We start from the raw sequence: 27,753 nt of genomic DNA on the forward strand, positions 1-27,753 counted from the left end.
AAAGGGTTTCTTCGCACACAACCACAAACACACCACTCAGCCCCACACACTTCCAGATGTTTGCCTGGACTGGAGGTGCAAATGGGAAGATCAGGCTTCCCAGCTGCACAACAAATCAGAGACATACTCCGCTGGGTTGAACTCAGATAAGCCCTGTAAATTAATGGACCTGAGTTAGTCACATCCAGTTGGAGTTGGAAGGGACTCTGAGGGTCATCTAGTCCAACCCCCAAGGTTTGTGAAGACCAGAAGGCAGCTTCAAACCAAGGAGGTCCAGCATCCTATTCTCACAGGGCCCAACCAGATACCCCAAAAGGAAACCTGGGAGCAGGATTCGAACACAAGGGCAACGCTCTTTCCTCTTGCGGTTTCCAGCAGCTGGCATTCAGAAGCATTGCTGCCTTTAAATCTGGCAGAACAGAGCCATCCTGGCCAGGAGCCCTCCATAGCCCTCTCCTCCTCCATGAATTTGTCTAATCCGCTTTTCAAACCATCCAGGATGGTGGCAATCCCTGCTTCCTGTGGCAGGGAGTTCCACAGCTCCATGGTTTAACTATGTGCTGCACAAATCCAGCACTGACACACGATTGTGTCCGGATCGGATCACAGGCCATTCTCTGAAAGGACATCCAAATCCTGCAGGTCCTGCAGCTGGATAACTTGAACTCTCCATCCTTTCATCGCAGGTGGTGTGGGAGGAAGATTGATGCTCAGCTCACGAAGAGGCAAGTAATTACCAAGGCCGTATAATATATTATACAATTAAAAGGTCCACTTGCCGAAGGTTGATTAGAACTTGTTACTCCAAGCACCTGATTGATGGCGGCTGCTGGAAAACGAAGCCAGCGATCATATAAAACACAGGCAAATGGCGTCTGGGTCCAGAGGAGGGATCCGCGTTGACCTGACTGGCCGGCCAGTCTCAGAGCCAAGGTGACCAGGTGCAAGGGGAAGCCAGGCCTTGTGCCTGTTGCAACTGGGCACAGTCGCTCATGAGCAGAGTCAGGGCTCTGCAGAGCGGGAAGTTCTGTTCTGGGAAGTTTTTAATGTGTGACATTTTGATGCATTTTTAATCTTTGTTGGAAGCCACCCAGAGTAGCTGGGGAAACCCAGCCAGACGGGTGGGGTACAAATAAATTATTATTATTATTATTATTATTATTATTATTATTATTATTATTCTAGATGGCCTTTGGAATCCCTTTCAACTCTATGATTCTGTGAGCTCCAAAGGTGGTAGATTCTCCTTCCTTGGAGGTTTTTCAACCAAGGTTAGATGGTCACCTGCCAGGGGATTCTTTCGCTGTGGTTCCTGCATTGCAGGGGTTGGACTAGATGACTCTTGGAGGTCCCTTCCAATTCTACAGTTCCATGATTTTATGAAGGCAAGGTGCTGTATGTGGTTCTCCCTCCAATAATAATAATAATAATAATAATTTTTAATTTATACCCCGCCCTTCCCGGTTCAGAAAACCAGGCTCAGGGCGGCTAACAACAAATTTAAAACACTTAATTGGTGCAACAAAAAAAACACCAGTATAAAATACAGTATAAAACGTGAATAACAATAAATTCAGAATTCAAAAATCAATTTAGGGGGAAACTCCATCCAATAAACATTAGATGATCACCAGGGCTAGCTGGCTAAATTAGTCCTATTTGGGCCAGACAGGAGACCAGGGGAGAATTAGCTGTGGGATCCCAAAGCAGGGAATCTTCATAAAAAGGGGAGGGAAGGAAGGGGAATGAAAGATCAGGCTAAGTTCAGATTGAAAGCCAGGCGGAATAGCTCTGTCTTACAGGCCCTGCGAAAGGAGGTTAAATCCTGCAGGGTCCTGGTCTCATGGGACAGAGCATTCCACCAGGTCGGAGCCATCACTGAGAAGGCCCTGTTGGAGGATAATCTGACTTCCTTAGGGCCCGGGACCTCTAAACTGTGATTATTCATGGACCTTAAGGTCCTCTGCAGAGCAGACCAGAAGAGGCGGTACCCGCACAACAACCCTGTGAGGTAGGTTGGGTGGAGAGGCAGCAACCGGCCCCCAAAGTCATTCAGTGAGCTTCGTGACTGAGTGGGGATTTGAACTCTTGTCCCTCCCAGGTCCTAGCCTAACCACTGCTAGCTCTCCATAGTTTCAAGGCTGAGAAAAATGAAGGCTTTCGTGATAGCAGCAACCACCCAGCCCACCTTTCCTCTGTGGGCTTCAGCAGGACTGTCACTACTGGCAAAAGGAAACTCTCCCAGGAATTGTTCAGAATCCAACAGTTTTTTGTAGGAGAAGACAAACCATCTCAATGCATCTCCCATCCTTAACAGAAGCCAGCATTCCCAAAATCCAAAGCCCTGCCAGGCAGCAGTCTGACAACAGAGCGATTGCGAATGTTAGCACCCCCAAAACCACCCATTCTAGTAGGAAACACCAAAGCAAAAGTGTTTTGCAACGTAAAAGGCTCCCAGTCTTGGATTTAAATCCTTCAATGTTATGACAGTTGATCTGAGCTGTTTTCTCATTTCCCCCTTCTGGTGCAGAAAACTCTTGCAATTTTTTGTTGTGACTCCAAGACTGATTATCTTTTCTATTGAATGTTTATGTATTTCAAAATTGTGGTTCTCTGTTGTTTCCAGCAACTGAGATTCCAAAGCACTGCTGCCTCTGACTGTGGCTTGCAAACATTGAGAGCCCCCTCCTCCCTCGATTTTGTCTCCTCCTCTTTTAAAACCACGCTGCCGCCTCCTGAGGGAGGGAGTTCCATCGTTTAATTTTGTGCTGCCTTGACTCTTCCCACATTCAGCTTCACTGAGTGTCCACGAGATCTAGTGACATCACTGCAGCAAGTTAATCAATTTTGTTGAATTAATTAAACACTTTTAACTGGCTTTTCAATAAACGTGCAATTAATTGTTATGCTTCTGAATTGCACTGTGTTATTATCTTCCTGGGGGGGGGGGGTGTCATGTAAGAGGCTATTCTGATTTCCCCCCCCCCCAGGCAACTGGGGATGAGTCGCAGAATTTCAGAATTGGAAGGGACCCTGAGAATCATCGGGTCCAACCCCTGAAATGCAGGAATATGCAGCTGTCCCATACAAGGACTGAACCTGCAGCCCCACACTCTTAACGTAGCTCTCCATGTTGATGGAAGCAAGGGGGCAGTGACCCCTAAACATTTGGCAAGCCCCAGTATAAAGCACCCATACAGCTTCACAAGCCAGTAAGCTGCCTCCCTGAGATTGCTGGTTCTTGGATGCTCCCCAAAGGTGCTCTCTTCTCCTTCTCTTATGCAGCTGAGGCCATCAGAAGGACCATATCCCCCCCCCCCATATGAACCTGCCTGGGCTCAGGGACCTTCTCTCCATCCTGCCACCTTCACAGCCCTGGTTTTCTACTGGGGGCATCTGGTTGGCCATGGACTGTGGTGCATGCTCAGGTTATCTCCCGCTTAGACTACTGCAATGCGCTCTATGTGGGGCTACCTTGGAAGGTGACCTGGAAACTGTTAGAATTCCTGCTCCCTGATTGCAGTCATGGGATTGTTGTCTATCACATGACGGTGTATGTTTTGGCTCCGCAGAGTTGGAAGTGACGGAGACAGGATGTTTGTGTTCCTGTGTTCCATGAAGTGGGACTATTGTCCTTTGTCCTTTCTCTCTATTCTGTTTGATGCTAGAGAGAGAGGGAGCCATCTTGCAGTGCTCCGTGTGTGTTTAGATGTAAATAAAGTAGATTAGCCAAAATGCTGAGTTGCTGAGGTCTGTTAAGCAGGCTGCGAAGACTCTGCAGATCCCGGTGTCTGTTGGCATCAGTCGCTGTGATGTTCGAGCTGAAGAAAGCTTTTGAAGCTCCCGAACGAACGACCAGGAGGGAGAGAACATGCCAGTCGGGCATGTGTCTCTGCCAGGGTCCTACTTGAGAGTAGGATGAGCTCCTGATAGAAACTACAACAAATCCAGAATGCGGCAGCCAGGCTGGTGACCAGGAGTGGCCGCTGAGACCACATAACACCGGTCCTGAAAGACCTACATTGGCTCCCAGTACGTTTCCAAGCACAATTCAAAGGGTTGGGGCTGACCTTTAAAGCCCTAAATGGCCTCAGCCCAGTAGACCTGAAGGAGCATTCCCCCCCCCCATCATTCTGCCTGGATACTGAGGTCCAGCTCCGAGGGCCTTCTGGCAGTTCCTTTACTGCGAGAAGTGAAGTAACAGGGAACCAGGCAGAGGGCGTTCTTGGTAGTGGCACCCGCCCTGTGGAACACTCTCCCATCAGATGTCAAGGAAATAAACAACTATTTGATTTTTAGAAGACATCTGAAGGCAACCCTGTTTAGGGAAGTTTTTAATGTTTGATCTTTTATTGTGTTTTAATATTCTGTTGGAAGCTGCCCAGAGTGGCTGGGGAAACCCAACCAGATGGGCAGGGTATAATTAATTAATTAATTAATTAATTAATTAATTAATTAATAATACTTGTTGTTGTTGTTGTTGTTGTTGTTTTTGTGAGAATCTGTGAGACTCTCCTTATGTCCTTATTTTTACACCCTTAGTTCCTAATATTGAAATGAGTTTTCTTAAATTTCTGACTGAGCTTTTCCATCCCAATGGCTTTTATTTTCTTTAGTTCTTTTATGCACAAGACGCTTGCTTTCTCCTTATTGTGTCTGCCGATATTCTGAAACTCAGCGAGGAACAATCTGAATGTTTTAATGCAAATATACAAATCTCGGAGCGGGGAGGTGTTTCTGCTTCTGGGTTCTGAAATTGCCAGGTGGGTCTCAGAGACGCCTGTTCCTGCAAAGACAGGCAGAGGCAGGACACCCACGCACCATGATCAATAATGCATCCTGCACGGAGCCCTCAACCCCTCAAGAAGGGAAAAGCCCCACTTTCTCGAGAGGGAGGCAGGGAAGACGCAGCAAGATTTGCCTTCTCCCTGTCACCTCTCGTTTCCATCAAGAGAGCGACTTCCACAGCCCAGAAAGCTTTTAACACGGACTGAGCATCTGGGGCAGAGCTAGAGAGAGAGAGGCGCGGGGGGGGGGGGGGGAGGGATAACAGACCAGGATTCAGGATTCCATATCTCTGGAGCATCATCCCTCCAAAGCAGGGAGCAGTGCCAGCATCCTGCAATGGAGCTGGGAAGAAAGGACCGGGGGAAAAAGCTCCTCTCTGCTTTGTTAATGGCAGCAGTGGCTCACATCCAAGCCAGCGCACCATGCACTCATGTTGAGGAATCAATGGCTTGCTCGCATCCGAGAGAGGGTGCTTCAGTTTTGTTTCGAGAGGACGGCTCTCCTGGAAGAAATCTGCTCAGCATAAGCGCTTGGCTTTGCAGAAGACACCTTCCGCTCACCTCCCACACGGTGAAGGAGCCCTGAGACCTCCAGGTAGAGGGCAGTACAGTGGTACCTCAGTTTACAGATGCTTCAGGTTACAGACGCTTTAGGTTACAGACTCTGCTAATCCAGAAATAGTACCCCGGGTTAAGAACTTTGCTTCAGGATGAGAACAGAAGTAGTGCAGCGGCGGCGCAACGGCAGCAGCAGGAGGCCCCATTAGCTAAAGTGGTGCTTCAGGTTAAGAACAGTTTCAGGTTAAGAACGGACCTCTAGAACAAATTACCGTATTTTTCACTCTATAAGATGCACCAGACCACAAGACGCACCTAGTTTTTGGAGGAGGAAAACAAGAAAAAAAAAATATTCTGAATCTCAGAAGCCAGAACAGCAAGAGGGATCGCTGCACAGTGAAAGCAGCGATCCCTCTTGCTGTTCTGGCTTCTGGGATAGCTGTGCAGCCTGCATTCGCTCCATAAGACGCACACACATTTCCCCTTACTTTTTAGGAGGGAAAAAGTGAGTCTTACAGAGCAAAAAATATGGTACTTAATTTGTTCTGGAGGTCCATTCTTAACCTGAAACAGTTCTTAACCTGAAGCACCACTTAGCTAATGGGGCCTCCTGCTGCCGCTGCCGTTCAATTTCTGTTCTCATCCTGAAGCAAAGTTCTTTTTTTTTTTTTTAAATAATTTTTATTCAATTTTCAATTTTAAAAACAAAACAAACTTACATAAAAAAAAAAATCAAAACAAAGGTAAAACAAACACAAAACAAAACAAAACACAACCGAATTTTCATCTCCTTCTTTCAATGACTTCCCCGCACTCCCCTGCCCACCTTCCATTTTCACTACATAGCTCAGCAAGTTATTTATTAGATCTCTTAAAAATTATTCAATTCTTTCCTTCCAATTTATCTTTTCCCCCTTTTTAACTTATCATAATTTTACATGTTCCCTTTCCCATATTGGATCTATTCTCCAAGGTCGGCCTAATTTCTCTCCCACAAACTCATCTTTTCTTTTTTTTTTTTTATAATATTAAATCTAAAATCATAATATTTCAGTTCCAAATCCCAGGTTTTTACCACCCCAAATTCCCCTCCCCCCTGCCCCCGCTTTGCCCCTATCCAAATAGATAAACAACAGCTTTAGCCCGGATTTCTGACATCCGAGGCCTTCAGGCCCCAGTTAGCCTCTCTCCGCCGATTTTGATTATAGTCCTCTTTGTTGGTCTTCCCTTCTCCATGAAGTTCTGTCAGCAGCTCCTCATATTTTCTTTCTTCCAAATCAAACAAAGGCAGTTTTTGACCAAAAACAACAAATCTCCCAAAGTCCAGCCCCAGAAAGAAGTCCCCATTGAACTTGTTCATTCTTTGTTGATTCAATATTCTGATTATTCCAGGGGCTTCTCTCTTCCTCTGGCCCTGCAGATCTGCAATCCCATAGTCATCCTCCTTGTTTCTTTGATTCCCAAAAGTTGCAGGTTTCTGTTTGCATTCTTGTTGAACTCTTTCTTTTTCTCCTTCCCCCCATAGGGTTATCTCTCCTTCTGCAGCTGCAAATTTTTTTTCCACTTGTTTAGTTCCATTGACAGAGTCGTTAAGTTTAAGACTGAAGGTCATCAACTGTTCAGTCATAATTGTGTTCTGTTTTTGCAAGGTTCCCACCAGACAAAACATTTTTTGTATCTCTGCCAGTAATTTTCCTTCAGCAGCCATTGCAATGTCATCAGTTCCCTCCAGAGGGATCTCCATCATGAATCTCACCCAACAGTCAGTTACTTTGTTGTTAAGGATTATTTTGTTTCCAATCAGTTCAATCAATTCAGTTTCAATGTAGCATTTAATCCAGAAAAGCAGTTATAACACAGTTCCACGTTTCGGCTAGTCGTTTGACAGCTCTTTTTGACAGCTGTCAAACTCCTTATTCTGTTTCTCGGGCTCCCACACTGGGCGCTACCCGGGTCTGGGGGGGGTCAACTTAAAAAGCAAAACCCCCGGAATTCCTCTTTCTTCCACTCCTGCTCAAATTACTTCTTAATTCAGTTTATAAAAGTTCTCCGTTTAAGCACCAAAGTCTTTCCGACCTGGTGCTATCTCCTTGCTTTAAATCTTTTGGTGGGGAGGGGGAGTGCGGACTTCCTTTTTAACACGTCCCCCCGATCATACTCGAATTCGTAAATAAAAAACTTTTAGTGCCGAAATTTCCTTTTACTCACGGGTTACATTTTCAGTCCAAATTTTAAGAAGAAAGACAGCGCTCTCCGGTCATGGCTCGCGGCTTCGCTCCGCCAAGGCAGCGATCGACTCTCAGCACCACGCCACTCTCCGGTCCACTCCGTAGCCTTTAAAAAGGCTCTTCGCGGGTCAGGGAGGGCGCTTAAGGTGCCCACCGAGTCACCATGTCCGCAGGCTTCCGCGCCTGCGGTTTCTAAGGGTCCCCGTGTCGCCGGCACGGCAAGACCCGTCCTTAGCGGAGCCGACTCCCTCCGGAGCTCAGAGGGAGTCCGCCATTACCCGTTCGCGCTATCCCGGAAGTCCTGAAGCAAAGTTCTTAAGTCGAGGTAATATTTCTGGGTTAGTGGAGTCTGTAACCTGAAGCGTATGTAATCTGAAGTGTATGCAACCCGAGGTACCACTATATTGGGTGTAAATCTTCACTTGCTTTGCAAAGCTTAGGTGGTTGTAGTGGTTGTAAGGGGTTACTTGTGCGTAAGTTGCCTGCTAGTTCAGTCAGATTGTCTGGTTCACCATGCCTTGGCTGACAGCCCACACTCCGTGGCCGGTCAGTCACTTGCAGAATCCGTCAGTGGGCGTTTCTTGAACCTCTTCCAGCATAAGAGCTGTTTGACGCCAAGTCTCCTCCTACTTTCCCCGCGCGGAACACGTCTGCGCAAGTAAGGGGAAGGCAGAGGCATGTCAGCGCTCTCTCCACTAGTCTCCGGTGAAGGGTCTTGGAGCCCTGTCTCCAAATCCTCCTCTTCTCTACTGGTGTTACGCTGAATTCCTTCCCCCCTGCTGGTCCCCTCTCCTGCATCGTTTTGGAGCCTTGCCTCCGCCTCTCTCTCCGATGTCAGTTCCCTGACAGTGGTGAATCGTGGAACTGTAGAGTTCAAAGCGACCCTCAAGGGTCATCTAGCCCAACCCCCTGAAATGCAAGGATCTCAGCTGAAGAATTCCCAGTGGAGTCCATTCCACTGTGCTCAAGACTGTCTCCACTCTTGGCTGAGCTGAGCAATTTTTCTTCTTTAGTAAATTCACATGCCGCCTTTCACCCACAGAACACAGGGCCGTTCTGATTTGTAACAGAGGCTCCATTACGCTTCGGGAGATGGAGCACGTTAATCCACTTGGGCCCATCACTTGAACCCTCAGCCTGACCTACCTAACAGGGTTGTCGTGAGGATAAAAATGGGAGGGGGAGGCCAAGCCCACCACCTTGACCTCCTTAGATGTAAGGCGGGGTATAAATCAATCTAATGAATAAATGATAAACCTGAGTAGTTGCTGTTATTTACTGCTATTTATATCCCACCATGGGACATGGATGGCGCTGTGGGTTAAACCACAGAGCCTAGGACTTGCCGATCAGAAAGTCGGCGGTTCGAATCCCTGCGACGGGGTGAGCTCCTGTTGCTCGGTCCCTGCTCCTGCCAACCTAGCAATTCAAAAGCATGTCAAAGTGCAAGTAGATAAATAGGTACCGCTCCGGCGGGAAGGTAAGCGGCGTTTCCGTGCGCTGCTCTGGTTCGCCAGAACTGACTTAGTCATGCTGGCCACATGAACCGGACGCTGTACGCCGGCTCCCTCGGCCAGTAAAGCGAGATGAGCGCCGCAACCCCAGAGTCGGTCATGACTGGACCTAATGGTCAGGGGTCCCTTTACCTTTATACCCCACCATTTCCCCCCACTGAGGAGCTCAAGGTGGCCTGTACATGGTTCTCCCCCTCCTCTTTTGACCCCCTCAACAACAACCCTGTGAGTTAGGCTGAGAGAGGCAGTGAATGGCCACCCAAGTCACCCAGTGGAGGGAGCTGAATCCTGGTCTCCCCCAAATCCTAGTCCAGTACTCTAACCATTACACCATTCTCATTCTCTCTCTCTCTCTCTCTCTCTCTCTCTCTCTCCATCTACAGCAGGGGTCAGCAAACTTTTTCAGCAGGGGGCCGGACGATATTTTGAAAAAAAAATTGAACAATTGGGCCGGATGCATTTGATTTCCTCCCACTATATTGTGACCCTCCAGAGCTGCCCTGGTTCGCTTGTCATGCAGCTACCCCTCCCGGGTCTCCCTGCTTTCCAAAACTTCCCTGAAGCCATCACACTTTGCAATGGCCAATCATATATCAGCCATGTGCTTTAAGGAAAGAGAAGAAGAAAAACATCTCCCATTGCAAAGTTGGTGTTTACAGACATGGTACAATTACCACATATCATTCTGCCTCTCAAATCCCTCTCGGAATATACTGCGGATCCTGAATTGCACAGGGAAATGCCATAGCTGGCAGGCTGCTGAGTTTTATGCCCTCGACACAGACAATCACTGCGGCAATTAACATTCTGAAACAGATTTATTCCCTGCCAAGTAAACAGGAGGGGAGGAAAAGAGCCTTTGTTACCATTCCAAGAGACTCTCATCTGTGAGCGTTGTTGACACTGCTGCCCCAAACCTTCAATAAAGAGGCCTCAGGCATAGGAAGGCTTTGCTGGATCAGGCCAAAGGGGTTCTGACTAGTTCAGCCATCAAACCCTTTGTCTAACCCTCACTGGCTGCAGCACCCCAAGAGTCTAACCCTCACTGGCTGCAGCACCCCAAGAATGGGAAGGGACTCAGGGCTTCATCCAGACTGACCCCCCAAATAATAATAATAATCCCACAACAATACTCTGACATGCAGGTGTCTGAATGGAGATTCTCTTGAGTTCGGAACACAATTTGCCCTCTGATAAAAGGAGACTTTGATAAAACTGTGATACTGGGTCCAGCTTCAAAATCACTGCAAATAATAATTGGTGTCATGTCACTCTCTAGAGTGGGAAATTGAGCGCCCCAGGATCGTTCAGGGCTTCTGTGGAAAAGGACATGCCGGCTGGCAAGCGCCGCGATTTCAGCAGTGAGCTTCAACCACCTCGTAATGGGAATCCCAGAGTTCTAGGACACCAGAGACATGTCAATTCCCCATAACATGGGCAGGCCTGAGGTGGGAAGTAGGAATCTATGGCTTTGCTTTCTACCCAATTTATCTTGCTGGCGTCCCTGCCAAGAACAGGATTCAGCAATTACCCACTTGCTCAGAGCGGAGCATCTGTTTCAGCGGCTCCGCATCTCCCAGCTACATCTCCAGCTACGTCTAGATCTCTCTGGCGCAAATCCAGCCTCCCCCAGCCTGGTGCCTTGCAGACGTTTCGGACTGAGGTTCCCATCTGCCCCAATCGGCAACAGTGGCATTGGCTGTGGATGATTGAAGATGCAGTCCAAAATATCTGGAGGGTACCTGACTGGAGAAGGCCACTTCAATTCCAAACCCCAAAGGCTCTCTGGGCATCGAGGAAAGAAGGAAAAAGGGGAAAGCCATCTGAAGTTTCTCAGTGCCAGTCCAAATCTGCATCATGTTGCACATTGGAGGCCCAGTGAACAGGCTGGATGTATTTTTTTTCAGTGCAAACACAGATACACATCCCTACTAGGGTCTAAGGTCCGTATAGTTAAAGCTCTGGTTTTCCCAGTAGTGATGTATGGAAGTGAGAGCTGGACCATCAAGAAGGCTGATCGCCGAAGAATGGATGCTTTTGAATTCTGGTGCTGGAGGAGACTCTTGAGAGTCCCATGGACTGCAAGAAGATCCAACCTCTCCATTCTGAAGGAAATCAGCCCTGAGTGCTCACTGGAAGGACAGATCCTGTAGCTAAGGCTCCAATACTTTGGCCACCTCATGAGAAGAGAAGACTCCCTGGAAAAGACCCTGATGTTGGGAAAGATGGAGTGCACAAGGAGAAGGGGACGACGGAGGATGAGATGGTGGGACAGTGTTCTCGAAGCTACCAGCATGAGTTTGACCAAACTGCGGGAGGCAGTGGAAGACAGGAGTGCCTGGCGTGCTCTGGTCCAGGGGGTCACAAAGAGTCAGACATGACTAAACGACTAAACAACAACAACAACAACAACACTTGGGTCTGCCTGTTCTTACATGCAACTATTGCATAGAATCACAGAATTGTAGACTTGAAAGGGAACCTGTGTCATCTAGTCTGGCCCCTGCAATGGAGGAATCTCAACTAAAGCAGCCAAGACCCATGGCCACGCAAGCTCTGCTTAAAAGGCTCTGAGGCAAGCTAGTTTTCTGCTGCTCCGGAACGCAGGACCCAAACCAAAGGCTTCAAGTTACAAGAATGGAGATTCTCACCAGGAAGAACCTTCTGGCTGTGAGAGCCGTTCAGCAGTGGGACAGTTTCCCTCACAAGGTGGTGGCCTCTCCCTCCTTGGAAGATTTTCAGTAAAGGTTTGGTGGCCACCTTTCAGGAATGCTTTAGCTGTGATTCCTGCATTGCAGGGGGTTGGACTGGATGGCCTTTGGGGGTCCCTTTCCCACATGGCAATCCTATGATATAGCACCCTGTCAGTGCTAAGCCCCAGGAGCTCACCAAGCTTGCTAACATCGCATCTCCTGCCCATTTCCAAGCAAGGACCTTGAACCAACAGAGATGAAATTGTACCAGGTGGAGAGGCAGCAATGATTTAATTCCAACACAGCTGGGAGACGGGGGAGTCTTCCGCCAAGACACGGGGAGGGGGCCACTCCTGGCTGCTTATTATCCTGCAAAGTGATGGAGCAGAATAAAGAGGCCAAGCTGAGACAGGAAATTAAAATGATCCTAAAGGGACATGAGCTGTTTTATTTGGAGGTGGGAATACTGTTTAGAACAGGGGTCAGCAACCTTTTTCAGCTGTGGGCCGGTCCACTGTCTCTCAGACCATGTGGGGGGGGCGGACTATATTTTTGGGGGGGAAATGAACGAATTCCTATGTCCCACAAATAACCCAGAGATGCATTTTAAATAAAAGGACACATTCTACTCATGTAAAATCACGCTGATTCCCGGACAATTCATGGGCCAGATTGAGAAGGTGATTGGGCCGGATCCGGCCCCCGGGCCTTAGGTTGCCTACCCCTGGTTTAGAGTTTTTTAAAAATACATATAAAAACCCTCAACAACTTTTGCATAATGATTCCTTGCCTTTATTAGCAATCAGCTTTGATGTGCAACACGAAGCTGTAACTCCTGCGTCCCAAACTATCAGCTGCGCAGACTCCCTTCCCCGCTGCAAGGAGATGAGATTTTAAATATTGAAGACTGCACTCTTTGCTTTCCAAACCACTTCCAGTAAATAATTTAATTATCCCTTGCCTACTCAAAGGGAATGAAGAGCCAGAGTTAAGCAGCGAGGGACTTCCTTGTCAGCGGCAAAGCAGATCCAGATTTTGAAAGGAGGGGGACGGAGGAGACCTAAATCCTGGAAAAGGCTCATGGGTCCAGCTCTACACCCCAAATAGAAGGCAGTGGTTTTCAGCCATTGTGCCGTGGCACCCTGTGGTGCCTTGACTGATGGGCCCTCTTTACTCCCCCCCCCTCCTCTGATGCCCTCTTGTATCTCTGCCTCCCAAAGGCTTGCACAGCTGTTTGTTGCAGCAGCCCTGGCTGCAAGCTCTGCAGGTGAATGGTGCCTTTGGGGCTGGCCAGGGGGTGCTTCCAAGGCCCCTGTGAGGCAGTGTGAGGAGGCACCTCTCTGTGGGGCAGCTCAGAGACCAGAGGCGGCAGCAGCGGCTGCCCAGAGGACTCCCAAGGAGAGGAGAGGAGGCTGAAGGAACTCTCCACAAGAGAGGGTGTTCGAAAAGGGTGAGGGGCTTCCAGCTTTGCAGCCAAGGGGTGGCATAACTGGGCTCCTGCGCCCCACAGGGGTGCCGCAGAAAGAAGGTATTTGGTCAAGGGAGCTGTGAATCCCCAAAACTTGAAAACCTCTGTGTGGCATTTGCCCTCCTATGTGTGTGACATCACACTGGGTTCATAGGGAAGGGGTTAACTAATTGTAAAATGACTAACTAATGGGAACCCAGGGGGCAGAGTTAACGGTGTATGAGTTTCAGCACAGAGGTTTTTATAGAGTTAGGGTCATTGAGGAGACAGTCTGGAGTTAGGAGAGGCAGAGAAGACAGAGAAGTCTGTGGGTTGGGCTAGTCTGGTGTGAGAGAGGGAGAGAATTTGTTAAGAGGCGTCAGTCAAACAGCTGAGATAATCAGAAGGTATTAGGAAGAGAATCAGAAGGTATTAGAAAGTTAAGATACTGACAGGAATATTATCTGAGACACCATAAACTTGTTAATGTTTGTAAAATAAACTTGGGTTTTTTGGTTCCCTTTAACAACTGACTGGACTCAGTGTTTTACCAGAGAGTAACTGGTTGGTGGCAGCGGGGAAGCGGGCACAGTGGTGGCACAGGATCAATAGACCATTAAACATCCGGGGACCCTGTGTGATCGCCACACTCTGTAGTAAGCAGAAACTGGAGGATGAACAAGGGAAGGCAGTTGGGACAGGGAGGGGGTCTGAAAACCACAGGGAGGGGTTGAAAGAGCCACATATGTCTCATCTGGAGAAGAGAACGTCCTTCACTCGGCACATAACTAAGTTATGCAACTGGCTCCCACAAGAGGCAGTGAGGTCCACCATGTTGGGTGGCTTTCAAAGACGATTGGACAAATCCATGGAGGGGGAGAGAGAACGATCAGTGGGTCCCAGCCAGGATGGCTCTGTTCTGCCCTCCCCAGTGGGAGGGAGCAATGCTCCTGAATACCAGCTGCTGGAAACCACAGGAAAGGAGAAGGTTCTGCTGCTCAAATCCTGCTTGATGGTTTCCCAAAAGAGCCATCTGGTTGGCCACTGTGGGAACAGGATGAAAGACCTGATGGGCTACTTCTTATGTGCGTCAGAGAAGATTTAAGACATGGGTGGGCAGCCTAAGGCCTTTCTATCTATAAGGCTTACATCCAGCAGAATGGGCAGTTAAATAAGTGTATGCCAGGGGACTGTACCCATGCATGGTGCTGGATGCCCCACAATGCAAAACGATGGAGCCAGGATCTTTCCCAGCTGCATTTTGTGCCTCAAATGCAGGATGGGACGAAAGGCACACCTTAATGACGGCTTTTAATGAGGCAGCAATCAAGCGGAATAAAGTCAAGCATGAACACACCGCTAGCAAACTACCGGTCCTATTTAATAAATCAGCAAGGATCAATTATTTATTTTAAATGAGTCCCTTGGTAGTTAACCTCTCTCTGCCCTTCCACGCCATTTTAAAAAGCAATTGTGCTGGAATCCGTCAAATAGGAAGATTTAAAGCCTTTCCGCGCTCCGATTTCCCACCTTGCAAGGCCTGCCCCTTGCCATCCCACCTCCTTCCCCACAATGAGCATTGGATCTGGGTAAATTTTAGCACAAGACAAATCCTTCTTCCATCAGTCCATCCAGACACAGAGAACCCCATGCTGGATGCATCACACGCTGCAAAAATAAGATTTATACCAAGTGGATTCCCACCCTCTTGGTTCCATCAACTAATCCCCCCAGTGCCCACTACCCTATAAAAAGCATCATTCAGAACAGTGGTCTGCATGACCCAATAAAGAAGAACAGAACACAAAGAATTCAGAACAGAACAGTTAATTACAAGTTTATTCAAAGCCTGTTAAAACTATTAAACCAAGGGCTGGTGAACTTGGTCTGGCCTGGCGATGCCAGCTTTTCAAAGTCTGAGAGTCTTTTGCACCCCCGGCGACTCCCTGCTGCCCCTTAAAGGTAAAGGTAAAGGTAAAGGTAAAGGTAAAGGTAAAGGTAAAGGTAAAGGTAAAGGTAAAGGTAAAGGTAAAGGTAAAGGTAAAGGTAAAGGTACCCCTGCCCGTACGGGCCAGTCTTGACAGACTCTAGGGTTGTGCACTCATCTCACTCTATAGGCCGGGAGCCAGCGCTGTCCGCAGACACTCCCGGGTCACGTGGCCAGCATGACAAAGCTGCATCTGGCGAGCCAGCGCAGCACACGGAAACGCCGTTTACCTTCCTGCCAGTAAGCGGTCCCTATTTATCTACTTGCACCCGGGGGTGCTTTCGAACTGCTAGGTGGGCAGGCGCTGGGACCGAGCAACGGGAGCGCACCCCGCTGCGGGGATTCGAACCGCCAACCTTTCGATCGGCAAGCCCGAGGTGCTGAGGCTTTTACCCACAGCACCACCCGCGTCCCTCTGCTGCCCCTTAGCACCCCACTAAGAATCCCACCCACTTTGGAACCCACTGGTTTGCACAATAAATGTTCCCAAGTCGTTTTCGGTGTGGGCAGAGCGGGATGAAAGAGTAGACGAACACACCCTTGGCACTCATTAAAAACAAGATCTCGTTTCAGTGGGGATTTTGCTTTTTCTGTGCTTGCACTACTGAACTGAAGGGGGGACCCTTCCTGCTCCAAGCCCACCTCCCACATTGAGCGGCACTTGCAGAACCCCCACCTGAGGTGCCCATTTCCTATTGCTTTCTGGAAAGGGCCAGCGCCAATTGTTCTGATCCCTGTACAGAACTCCTCCGGATTATAATCAATCTATATGCTAATTCAAGGTGGCTCCTCTGCATACAGAAGACGGCCCGGCCACAAATGCATCCCGGGACCATGATCTGTCACTGAGACGTCATCTTCTGCAAGAGTCGGGCCAGGCCTTGGGGTTCAAGCCCAGGGAACGAGGTCTGGGCAACTGCCAGGAGGCTTCTGCCAGGGTTCCCCTGGAGCTGTGACATAAGGCAGGCAGGACCTTTTGCTCAACTCTCAGCTCATATACAACATTGCCTCCGTCTTCACTTTTGTGCTTAGGTCAGGTGGAAAAGTGTCACCTTCTTCTCTGCCAGGGGCAGCTGGGGGAAAACACTCAGCAGAGCTTGGTGCCCATGCGGACAGAGCCCAATAATTCCAAAGTTTTTAGGTTACCAGGTCAAGAACGAGACAGACCTCGAGATTTCAGGGCCCAAATCTGAGACCTAGGGGGAACCCCCGATGATGTCATGGGGGTGGGCGGTGATGAGGTCACAGTGGTGGGCCCTGCAGATGGAGGTTAAATGGGACAGCAAACAGACCCACCCCCCAAGTGTCTATGCTATAATTTGATCTGGAGACGGAGGTTAATTGGGAGAGGGGAGTGTCTTTGCTAGAATTTGCAGCCAGCTCCTGTTGGGCTGAAGCTTGCAAACTCCATGGATGGTAATAATCATGACCACCATCATTATTCAAGCCCTCCATCTACCAGGCAAACCGGGACACCAGCTCAGACCTGGGGGGGCTGACAACCCTACTGAGTCATTCAAGGTCAACACTGAGACTAAGGAAGAGGATACAGAAAGGCAGCTGTCAGGGGCTCAGGAGCAGAGGCACAGGGAAGAGGGGAAATGGAGAGCGAAGGGGAAGAATCCGAGGGGAGCGTAGGAGAAGAGGACAGTGGTCCGAGGGATTCCATGAGCCTCTCCAGCGAATCGGAAGATTCACAGAAGGGGGCGCCAGTGGCCAGGGGCAGGGGGGTCCCAAGGGGAACGCCCCAGGAGCAAGGGGGCAGCAGGGACTCCCAGAGCAGTAGTTGGAAATCAGGACCAGCTTCCCCACCAGAGCAGAGTGGGGGGGAAGAGTCCCAAGCATCGGGGCCAGTGCATTCCCCACCAGGGAGAGAAGACGAGGCAGGGCTGACCACGCCTCCATCGGAGAGTCGGGCGACGGAGGGGAGGTCAGATCTGGCTAGTGTCCCGGAAGAGGGAAGCAGTGACAGAAGTAGTGTAACGGTTAGGAGAAAGGTCACTGGGTTGGCGCGAGAGGCAAGTTCAAATGTACAGGAGCGCGGGACAGCAGAGAGTGAGGATTGGGAACCGGGTCCTAAAGCCCGCCGGAGGCAGGGGGAGGAGCTAAGCGACTCAGCGTCGGAAGAGTCCAGAAAGGGCAATGCCCCAGAGGGCAGGAGGACCCAGAGGAGAAGAGAGCAGCGCAGGAGGTGGAGCAGGGCTAGGATCTTAAACTGGTGTCAGAGGGGAGGAGACTCAGACGGGACTTCGCCGATCTAGGGGTTAAGACGTAGGGCTGCACGCGGTGGCTTTGAAATGGAAACTGAACTTCAATAAAGACTTTTATACATTACCACAGCCTAGCGTTGGTCCTCTGTGAGCTGGGACCTAGAGGCAGCTCTGACAGCAGCGCTCCCCTGCCCCCCCCCCGGATTGGTTGTAGGGAAGAGGGCAGGCAGATGCTGGCATGACAAGGGGAGGCCAAGGTTGGTGGGGCAGCGCCCCCTTTGTCCTAACCGACTGGCCTCCACTGCAAACCACTCTACGTGTTTTCAGCAAGAAGACCCAGGGAAAGGCAGCCCTGGCATCACCGACACGCCTTCCCCCCACCCCAAGCAGCTTTGCAATACAGTATATAGTATGTATTTAACATATATGAGCTTGTTTAATTTCTTTTTTTAAGGCAGAGAGCCCAGGTGAAGCCCACGTTCATACCACAGGAGGAAAAAAAATCTTCTGTATTAAAAATGTTGTGTCTGCCTTTGTCCTGCCCAGTGCCGGATTTACATATAAACAAGCTATAGCTAAGGGCCCCATTCTCTTGGGCCCCCTAAAAAAAGTTAAAGGAAAAAAAACCTGGATGTACATTTCCAAAATATAAGATTAAAATAAAATAAAACCTACATGCAGCAACAGTGTTTTGTGTTCTGTAGGCTCCTATGATGTAAGTCATGGGCCCCGCCTGCTCACCTGCTCCCTAAAATATCACTGGTTTGCTCATTTCTGTATATAGGGTGAGGGGACGCAGGTGGTGCTGTGAGTTAAACCACAGAGCCTAGGACTTGCCGATCAGAAGGTCAGCGGTTCAAATCCCTGTGATGGGGTGAGCTCCCGTTGCTCGGTCCCTGCTCCTGCCAACCTAGCAGTTCAAAAGCATGTCAAAGTGCAAGTAGATAAATAAATACCTTCCAGCGGGAAGGTAAACGGCATTTCCGTGCACTGCTCTGGTTCGCCAGAAGTGGCTCAGTCATGCTGGCCACATGACCCGGAAGCTGTACGCCGGCTCCCTCGGCTAATAAAGCGAGATGAGCGCCGCAACCCCAGAATCGGCCACGACTGAACCTAACGGTCAGGGGTCCCTTTACCTTTATATATAGGGTGCCTACATTCTGCATGGACTGCTTGCATGGCAACATGCAGAAATGGCTTTAGATACCTATGAGGTCCATAAATTACCATACAGCATATATTCAACACAAAAAAATCAGCGACAATTTGTTGTTGACAAAGGACAGCTGGACGTAGAAAGGGCCCCATTACCTTCAGGAGCTGAGGGCCTCATCAAACCTCAATCCAGCCCTGGCCCTGCCAACAAATGCTCAACAAAAACACCCTGGTTCGATCCCAACAGCCCCAGAGACAAGGTCAAAGCCACGTTGTGAACTTACTGAGCTGTAGAGATAGCCCTCTGCATTCATGGCCACGTAGAGGCCAGCCTTCACCCCCTGAATCGCCACCACGCGAAGACCCACGGGGATTAGATTGAAGAGAGCTGGAGGAGGGAAGGAGAGGGGGGGGAATTAGCTTAAATTGCTAGGAGGAGCAAGAAGAAGGAGAAAGCCATTGAGTCCAGCGCTCCAGTCCAAGACATCTCAGGCTCCCTGTGCCCACCTCCCTATCAGCCTCTGTCAACCTGGCACCCTCCAGATGTTTTGGACTTTTGCTGGACTTCAAACAAGTATATAACTTTTATGAAATAAAGAAAGAAATGCAATCCTTATCCCAATTGGTTTCTGCCTCGGATGAGTGCTGATTTTTTATATATGCATTGTTATTGTTTTAAATCCGTGGTACTTTTGGGGGCCACTGCCTCCCCCTGCTTCCATCGACTCACCCCCAGTGCCCTCTACCCTACAAAAAACATTGTTCAGAATAGCGATCTGCACGACCCGCTAAGGAAGATAATAACACCCTAAAAATCCAAACAGTAACAATGAATTGTACCTTTATTCAAAATCCAATTGAAACTATTTAGTTTAATTTAGTCAACAAAACTGATGTGCCAGAGGCAGCTTTTCAAAGTCTGGTAGGCATCTATACCTCCTCCTTCTTCTTTGGCCATCCCTCATAGCCAAGTAAGATCGTATTCCATAAACAAGGTTTTAACAATGAATCCATAAGTGACTGTAGAGGCCAATTCTGGATCCACACGTCCTTCCACAGTGGGGAGATGGGTTTCCAGGCGGGAGTTGGTCACGTCAAGCGTGCCTTCCTCTAAGCATGTTTCTCCCTTGTGTCCTGAGTTCGAGTGTCTTCAAAGCCCATGACACCTTTGGTCAAGGCTGTTCTCCAACTGGAGCGCTCGCAGGCCAGTGTTTCCCAGTTGTCAGTGTTTATATTACATTTTTAAAGATTTGCCTTGAGACAGTCTTTAAACCTCTTTTGTTGACCACCAGCATTACGCTTTCCATTTTTAAGTTCGGAATAGAGTAGTTGCTTTGGAAGACGATCATCAGGCATCCGCACAACATGACCAGTCCAACGAAGTTGATGTTGAAGAATCATTGCTTTCACACTGGTGATCTTTGCTCCTTCCAGAACACTGAAATTAGTTTACCTGTCTTCCCAAGTGATGTGTAAAAATTTTCAGAGACACCGTTGATGGAATCCTTTGAGGAGTTGGAGATGGCCTTTATAAGTGGACTATACTCCCTTGCCCCTAGGGAATCCCACTGCCCCCACCCCCCAAAAACCAGCTTAAGCTGCCTCTGGAGAACGGACCATGGACAACTGAAGAATTCAAAATGCGAGGGGTGGGGGAATCTCCAATTTAAATATGTAAACTGAAACTGGTAAGTCTCATCTCTGTCTCCTCTGGGAGAGATGGGCGACCTTCCTATCTAGCTCTGCCAGTCGAGGCAGAAAACTATTTCTAAACCTTTGGTGCCACATCAGTGCGTTGAAACCTTGCAATTAACAAGTCTATTTATAAGCACTTTTGACTGGGAAAAAATGGAGCACATCACTACGGATAATGAAGGTAAATGGCTGCCATCACTCATTCTCTGCAATCCATTTGTCTTGCGGTGAAGGGCTGTCTCAGAGACGACAGGGAAGAGGAAGGGTAACCCTCCTCAAGTTCAACAAGGAGAACCTCACTGTGGAATCAACTTTCTAAGTTGCCTCCAGCGATGTTATTTCTCCCTTTCCAAATCAGGGCCTGGAAACTTTTATTTATTCATTCAGACAACTCATACACCACCCTATGCCCAGAGGTCTCAGGGCAGTTCACAACAAGACCACAACATATAAAGTCAAACCAAAATCAATAACCCCCCCCCCAAAAAAAACCCACTTTCTAAAAGGGTGTTGGATGTCAGGAAGGTAAACCAAAGGCCTTGTTAAAAAGGATTGGTTTGCCTAGTGCCTAAAGGTGTGCAATGAAGGCACCAGGCAAACTTCCCTGGGGAGAGCATTCCACAGAAGGGGTGCCACTGCAGAGAAGGCCCTGTTCTTGTGTTGCCACCCTCTGAACCTCTCAAGGAAGGGGTACACAAAGAAGGGCATCAGAAGGGTATCTCAGGGTAGGTTCATATGGGGGGGGTGCTTGAGGTATTGTGGTTCTGAGCCATTTAAGATTTTATAGGTCAAAACCAGCACTTCAAATTGGGCCTGGAAACTAATTTGAAGTCAGTGCAGTCAGACCAGGATCGATGTAATAGGCGCAAACTGACTTGCTCCAGTGTGCAACCTGGTTGCTGGATTCTGCACTAGCTGAGGTTTCCAAACCATCTCCAGAGGCAGCCCTACATATAATGCATTGCAGTAATCTAACCTTGAGGTTACCAGAGCCTAGACAACAGGACCACTGAACCTGCTTGGGGCAGAGAGGAAAGTGCCACGGTGGATGCAAGACAGAGCAGCATTTAGACTTTAAGCAAATGGCAACCATTTAGCCTTCTCTCCTTCCTCCTCCACCAGCTTCTCCAGCTTACATGGTTCTCTTGCAAGCACAGCCTTCCCACGCATTTCAGTTTTTGTTCCATAATTTCCAACAGATTCTCCAACAAGACGTGCTTCAGCCAGCCTTCACCGAAACATCTGGAGGGCACTAGGCTGGTGAAGGTGTTCAGAGGTCTTGAAGACGCACTCTGGCTCCATCATGTTAACACGCGATCCGAGTGTTATTCACAGAGATGGGGGGGGGAGTGTAGCCCACGCAAGGAGTCAGCCTTGCCTTGCTCTAGAGATTCCTCCAGTGAAAGCACCGGCTTGCCCTGGGGGTCCCTCAACATGAATTAATGCATTCCCCTCTACAAAAAAATAAATACATTAAAAAATGCAACTAGGTTGTTTCTGTGTTTAAATGATGAGAGATAATTTGGCAAAAGCCTAGTTTGGGGCATGGCTGGGGAGGGCGAGCTGCCTGTTCGTGGAGATGTAAGACCAGCTCAAGGCTCAAGGAGGTTTTTCCAGAACATGCTTCTGCTAGAGCAGGTTGCCTCCAGGACACTTCGAAAGCTTGATCTGTAAGAGGTCTGTAGGGTTGGTTCTCTGAGGTGGCCCTGCCTGTAGATTCCCCCTTCCTGCCATCCAGGATTTCTGGGGCTGAAGAGACTCCCTTAAAATGAAAGATTGGAGCTGGGGGACTTCCTAGTTTAGAGAAGAGGAGCTGTGATAGAAGCCTATGCAGAAAGCAGATGGGGGGGGGAATGCTTTTCTTTTCTTCCCCTCTCATTGCACTAGAACTCTTGGACATTCAATGAAGCTGAAGGCTGGAAGATTTAGGACAGGAAAAGAAAGTCCTTCTTCATTGCAGCACATGGTTAATCTGTGGAACTCCCTCCCACAGGAGGCAGTGATGGCCAACAGCTTGGCTGGCTTTAAAAGAGAGCCAGTGTGGTGTAGTGGTTAAGAGCATGGACTCGTAATCTGGTGAACTGGGTTTGATTCCCTGCTCCTCCACCTGCAGCTGCTGGGGGACCTTGGGCCAGTCACACTTCTCTGAAGTCTCTAAGCCTCACTCACCTCACAGAGTGTTTGTTGTGGGGGAGGAAGGGAAAGGAGATTGTGAGCCGCTTTGAGACTCCTTAGGGGAGTGATAAAGGGGGATATCAAACCCAAACTCTTCTTCTTCCTCCCAGGGGGATTTGGTCACCCCCCTAGGCATGACACCCAGGGTGGACCTGCCTAGGCCAGAGACTGGACATTCTCTTCCTCCTCATTTGGAGGCAGAAGTATTTTTGAGTGCTTCTTGCTTGGAACAGCAGGAGAGGAGATTTCTCCTGTGCTCGGATCCCACCTGTGGGTTTCCCATAATGGATATTTGGTTGGCCTTATGTTAATGTCTCCTTATGTTAATAATAATAATAATAATAATAATAATAATAATAATATTTATATCCCGCCCTCCCCAGCCAAAGCCGGGCTCAGAGCAGCTAACAATAAAAGTAACACAGCATTCTAAAATCAATCCATTTTAAAATCAATTCAAAATCAAATTAATGGCAACCATTGGGCTAGAGTTCTATGAGGATTACCGAAGGAGGGGGTCAGGCTGTGCCCTGGCCAAAGGCCTGGTGGAACAGCTCTGTCTTGCAGGCCCTGCGGAAAGATGTCAGGTCCCGCAGGGCCCGAGTCTCTTGGGACAGAGCGTTCCACCAGATTGGGGCCACAGCCGAAAAAGCCCTGGCTCTGGTTGAGGCCAGCCTATGTTCTTATGAATGCACACTAAAAAGGATTTCTGGAGACGATCTGAGCCTTGAAATGACCCAGATGAGGACTCCATTATCAGATGCTGGAAGGACAAAGGACTCCTGAGCATCTCACAGCTTCCCTGACCCCATTCTTTGCCCAATTTCCATGTTTTGTTGTTGTTTAGTCGTTTAGTCATGTCCGCCTCTTCGTGGCCCCCTGGACCAGAGCACGCCAGGCACTCCTGTCTTCCACTGCCTCCCGCAGTTTGGTCAGACTCATGTTTGTAGCTTCAAGAACACTGTCCAGCCATCTCATCCTCTGTCATCCCCTTCTCCTTGTGCCCTCCATCTTTCCCAACATCAGGGTCTTTTCCAGGGAGTCTACTCTTCTCATGAGGTGGCCAAAGTCTTGAGCCTCAGCTTCAGGATCTGTCCTTCCAGGGAGCACTCAGGGCTGATTTCCTTCAGAATGGAGAGGTTTGATCTTCTTGCAGTCCATGGGACTCTCAATAGTCTCCTCCAGCACCAGAATTCAAATCATCAATTCTTCAGCGATCAGCCTTCTTTATGGTCCAGCAAAGCCTAAGTCTCTTTTCCCCCGGGGGTGTTGCTGCAAGAATATTCTTCCTACCTCCTAGCAGAGAGACAGGAGCAGCAGCACCCTTCCTCCTCTCACCGTCCCCCCCCTCCTCCTCCTCCTCTTCCCAGCCAGTCAATCTGCCATCCAAATAAATCTCTCTCGCTTCCTCCCTTGGCATCCCTCCTTGGGAAGTGAGAGTTTTGTTCTCCCCGCCACCCCCAGACAGCAGCTGCAGCGTCAGGGGCAAAAAAGAAAGAAAGAAAGAAGTGAGAATAGCAATGCAGGAGAGATTTATTTAAAGGGAAAGCGCTGACAGGGGACCCAGCGCAGGGAACAGCTGCCTTAGCTGTAATTTAACACTTTGCCTGAAAAGGGGGGGGGGACCACCGTGAAGTGCCTGTTTGTGAGGGTGGCCAGGCAATGGGTGTGATTTATAACCAGGTAGCTAAAGGAAAGAGAGAGCGAGAGCGAGAGTGAGAGTGAGAGTGAGAGCGAGAGCGAGAGCGAGAGAGAGCGAGAGAGAGCGAGAGAGAGAGAGAGAGAGAGAGAGAGAGAGAGAGAGACTCACTGTAGTCGCTGTTCTCGTCCTTCGTCCCATCAATCGTCCCATCTGGGTGCATCTGCAGGAAGAATTCCTGCTGGCTGAATAACCTTGTCACGATTCCTTTCAGCTGGGGTTCTGCAAGGAGGAAGGGAGACAAAGAGGGGGCATGTTAACCCGGGCGTTAGTCCAGCTCCCAAACATTCAGGTCACCGTCCCCCTTGGTTCCCTAAATTCATCCCAAACCGATTAAAAAAACCCCACATTATTCCGAGCAGTGGCTGGCCTGACTTATTAAATCATAAAACCACAGAACTGTAGTGTTGGAAGGGACCCCAAGGGGCCATCTAGCCCAACCCCCTGGAAAGCCACAGCAAAAGAACCCCTGACAGATGGCCAGCCAACCTCTGTTTCAAAAGGTTATACGATTATAACCCAATGAAATTCAAAACAGCAACAACGAACTGCACATTTATCCAGAATCCAATTACACTGGTACCTCAGGTTACATACGCTTCAGATTACAGACTCCGCTAACCCAGAAATAGTGCTTCAGGTTAAGAACTTTGTTTCAGGATGAGAACAGAAATCGTGCTCCGGCGGCGTGGCAGCAGCGGGAGGCCCCATTAGCTAAAGTGGTGCTTCAGGTTAAGAACAGTTTCAAGTTAAGAACGGACCTCCGGAACAAATTACCGTATTTTTCGCTCTATAACACGCACCCGACCATAACACGCACGTAGTTTTTAGAGGAGGAAAATCCGTAGGCATGCCACCCGTAGGCATTCCCTCCATAACACGCACAGACATTTCCCCTTACTTTTTAGGAGGAAAAAAGTGAGTGTTATGGTGCAAAAAATACGGTAAGTTCTTAACCCGAGGTACCACTGTAAAACGATTTAGCTTAATTAATGCCACAAAATGGATGGAGTTGATCCAGCAATGCTGGATGTCAAAGTCTGATAGGCATTTATACCTCCAGCTCCCCATTGCTGCCCCCTTGCCTCTTAGCACCCCCTTAGCACCCAGTGGGGGAAGCACCAGCCCAAACGAGGAGGAAGCTCCTCAACCATGGGTGGGCAACCTAAGGCCCAGGGGATGGATCCGGCCCAATCACCTTCTAAATCCGGCCCACGGATGGTCCAGGATTCAGCGTGTTTTTACATGCGTAGAATGTGCCCTTTTATTTAAAATGCATCTCTGGGTTATTTGTGGGGCATAGGAATGTGTTCATTTTTTGTTTTGTTTTTTGCTTCCAAAATATAGTCGGGTCCCCCACAACGTCTGAGGGACAGTGGACCGGCCCACGGCTGAAAAAGTTTGCTGAACCCTGGACCTCAACATTCTGTCACATCCCAGCATGACCAAGGACTCAGGAGAGAAGGGATAAGGCCACACAGAGGGGAGAATACTCTGCTCCCACTGTCTAGACCAGGCTGCCCCAAACTCAGCCCTCCAGATGTTTTGGGACTCCAACTCCCATCATCCTTAGCTAACAGGACCAGTGGTCAGGGATGATTGCCCCATAGGATGGCTGCAATACCATCAAGTGAATGATGTGTTTAGATGTGACAAGAAAGTAGGATTTAATGATAAAAAAATCTAAATTCCAAATTGAATTACTAGAAGGCAGGAACAAATTATTGTCTAAAATGTGCAATTTCTTATTAGAATGGTATACAAAACAGACAAAGGAGGAGATGATAAAATGGGCAATGGATTTTGGGCATAACATTGAGTATGATGCTTGGGTAAAACTGTGGAATGAGAGTATAAAATTTACAGCATGTACCACCTTAAGAGAGAATATAATGAAAATGATGTATCACTGGTATTTGGCACCTGTTAAATTGGCAAGAATGTATAGGATGAGTAGTAAGACATGTTGGAAATGTAAAGATAAAGATGGAGATTTTTATCACATGTGGTGGACATGTGATAACGAATTGATTTATAACGAATTGAAAAAATATTCAAATACACTTTCCCGAAAAAGCCAGAAACTTTCTTGCTAGGCTTGATGGGAGAGGAAATAGAAAAGGCAGATCAAAGTTATTTATGTATGCTATGACTGCTGCCAGAACTTTGTTAGCCCAAAAATGGAAAGTACCAGAATTACCAACAATAGAGGAGTGACAGACGAAGATGGTGGATTATGTGGAACTAGCAAAGCTGACCTGTAGAATCCAAAATCAGGAGGAAACAAAATTCCAAAGAGATTGGAGTAAGTTTATTGATTATATAACTGTAGAAATTTGAAGACTCTGGCAGGAGTGAAATAAATCTTACGATGTAGACGGACTGGATATAATAAGAAACTGTGGAAAGGTGACTAAAGCAAGAAAACCTGTTGGAGGGAGGGAAGGAAGTCAATGCTCAGCAGAGTGTTGGGAAAGAATGTGGGTAAATGACTGTTGAATATTACTGTACTTTGTTTGTTGGTATAACATGAAACTAGACAGCATCTTAAAAAGCAGTGACATCACCTTGCCAACAAAGGTCCATACAGTTAAAGCTATGGTTTTCCCAGTAGTGATGTATGGAAGTGAGAGCTGGACCATCAAGAAGGCTGATCGCCGAAGAATGGATGCTTTTGAATTCTGGTGCTGGAGGAGACTGCCTTCAGATGTCTTCTAAAAGTCAGATAGCAGCCATTGATAGCCCTCTCTCCTCCATGAATTTCTCTAATCTTCCTTTAAAGCCATCAAGGCAGGTGACCATCTCACTGCCTCCTGTGGCGGGGAGTTCCATAGTTTAACAATGTGCTGCACGAAGTAGATCCTGCCATGTGACTGAGTGATATGATCACATAGGATGGCACAGATCCATCCCACTCATGTGCCGATGCAGGAGGGAAAAGAAAAAATCCAACCGTTCCATATACATGTGTGCATTTGCAGATTCAACACATTGCAGTCACTTTCCAGCTAAATCAACTCTCAAACTGACTTGGCAGATACCCTGGGAAATGCCCCCTTACGGCACTGAACCCCCGTGTCAGCTGGCTTGTGTGGGGTGGTTCTGGGTTTGTTTGTTTTTTGGAGGGGGCGATATTTGGAGTACATGTTTTCAAATTTCTGTGTGTGTTATAAATGGTGTTGGAGATAGAATCAGCTGGAAACCAGGCTTGCTGTCACCGTCTCCCTGCTGTGCCACCTGCGTCCCTCCCTGAATTTTCATTGCTTTAGTCAAGGTGAAATTAACTCAGTTAAAACCTTTCACTTCTTCAGTGCAAATATTTGACAATGCTTTGTGGAGCCCCCACTCCCCATCACCCTTCTGTCTTCTTTTTTGCTTGGATTTCTGCAAACAGCTGGAAAATCATTTTTTTTAAAAAAAAACCAAAATAGGATAGGCTTTGCAAATGATGACTCCCAGGCCTCCCCTAAAGCCAAAGGCTCAGCCCACATGCACAAGCCCCACCAAAAATGGATGCACAAAAAAGAGAATGTCCCACCACCTTTACATTACCATAGAAATATAGAGTTGAAAGGGATTCCCAAGACTCATCTATTTTTTTAATG

General features: G+C 48.4%; 1 protein-coding gene across 3 annotated transcripts in view; it reads right to left on the reverse strand.

Moving 5' to 3' along the window:
• Positions 1 to 27,753, reverse strand: part of FGF12 (fibroblast growth factor 12) — a gene marked incomplete at its 5' end in the record, with an annotated part of 246,382 nt that overhangs the window by 43,309 nt on the left and 175,320 nt on the right. For all 3 annotated transcript variants that reach the window (XM_081862809.1, XM_081862811.1, XM_081862810.1), the window contains 2 exons: positions 18,864 to 18,967; positions 24,260 to 24,370. In XM_081862809.1, coding sequence (XP_081718935.1) covers positions 18,864 to 18,967; positions 24,260 to 24,370 — 215 coding nt within the window. The remainder of the gene's footprint in view (positions 1 to 18,863; positions 18,968 to 24,259; positions 24,371 to 27,753) is intronic.

Source organism: Podarcis erhardii, assembly GCF_964252035.2.
Source record: "Podarcis erhardii genome assembly, chromosome: 5".
NCBI classification, from domain to species: domain Eukaryota; kingdom Metazoa; phylum Chordata; class Lepidosauria; order Squamata; family Lacertidae; genus Podarcis; species Podarcis erhardii.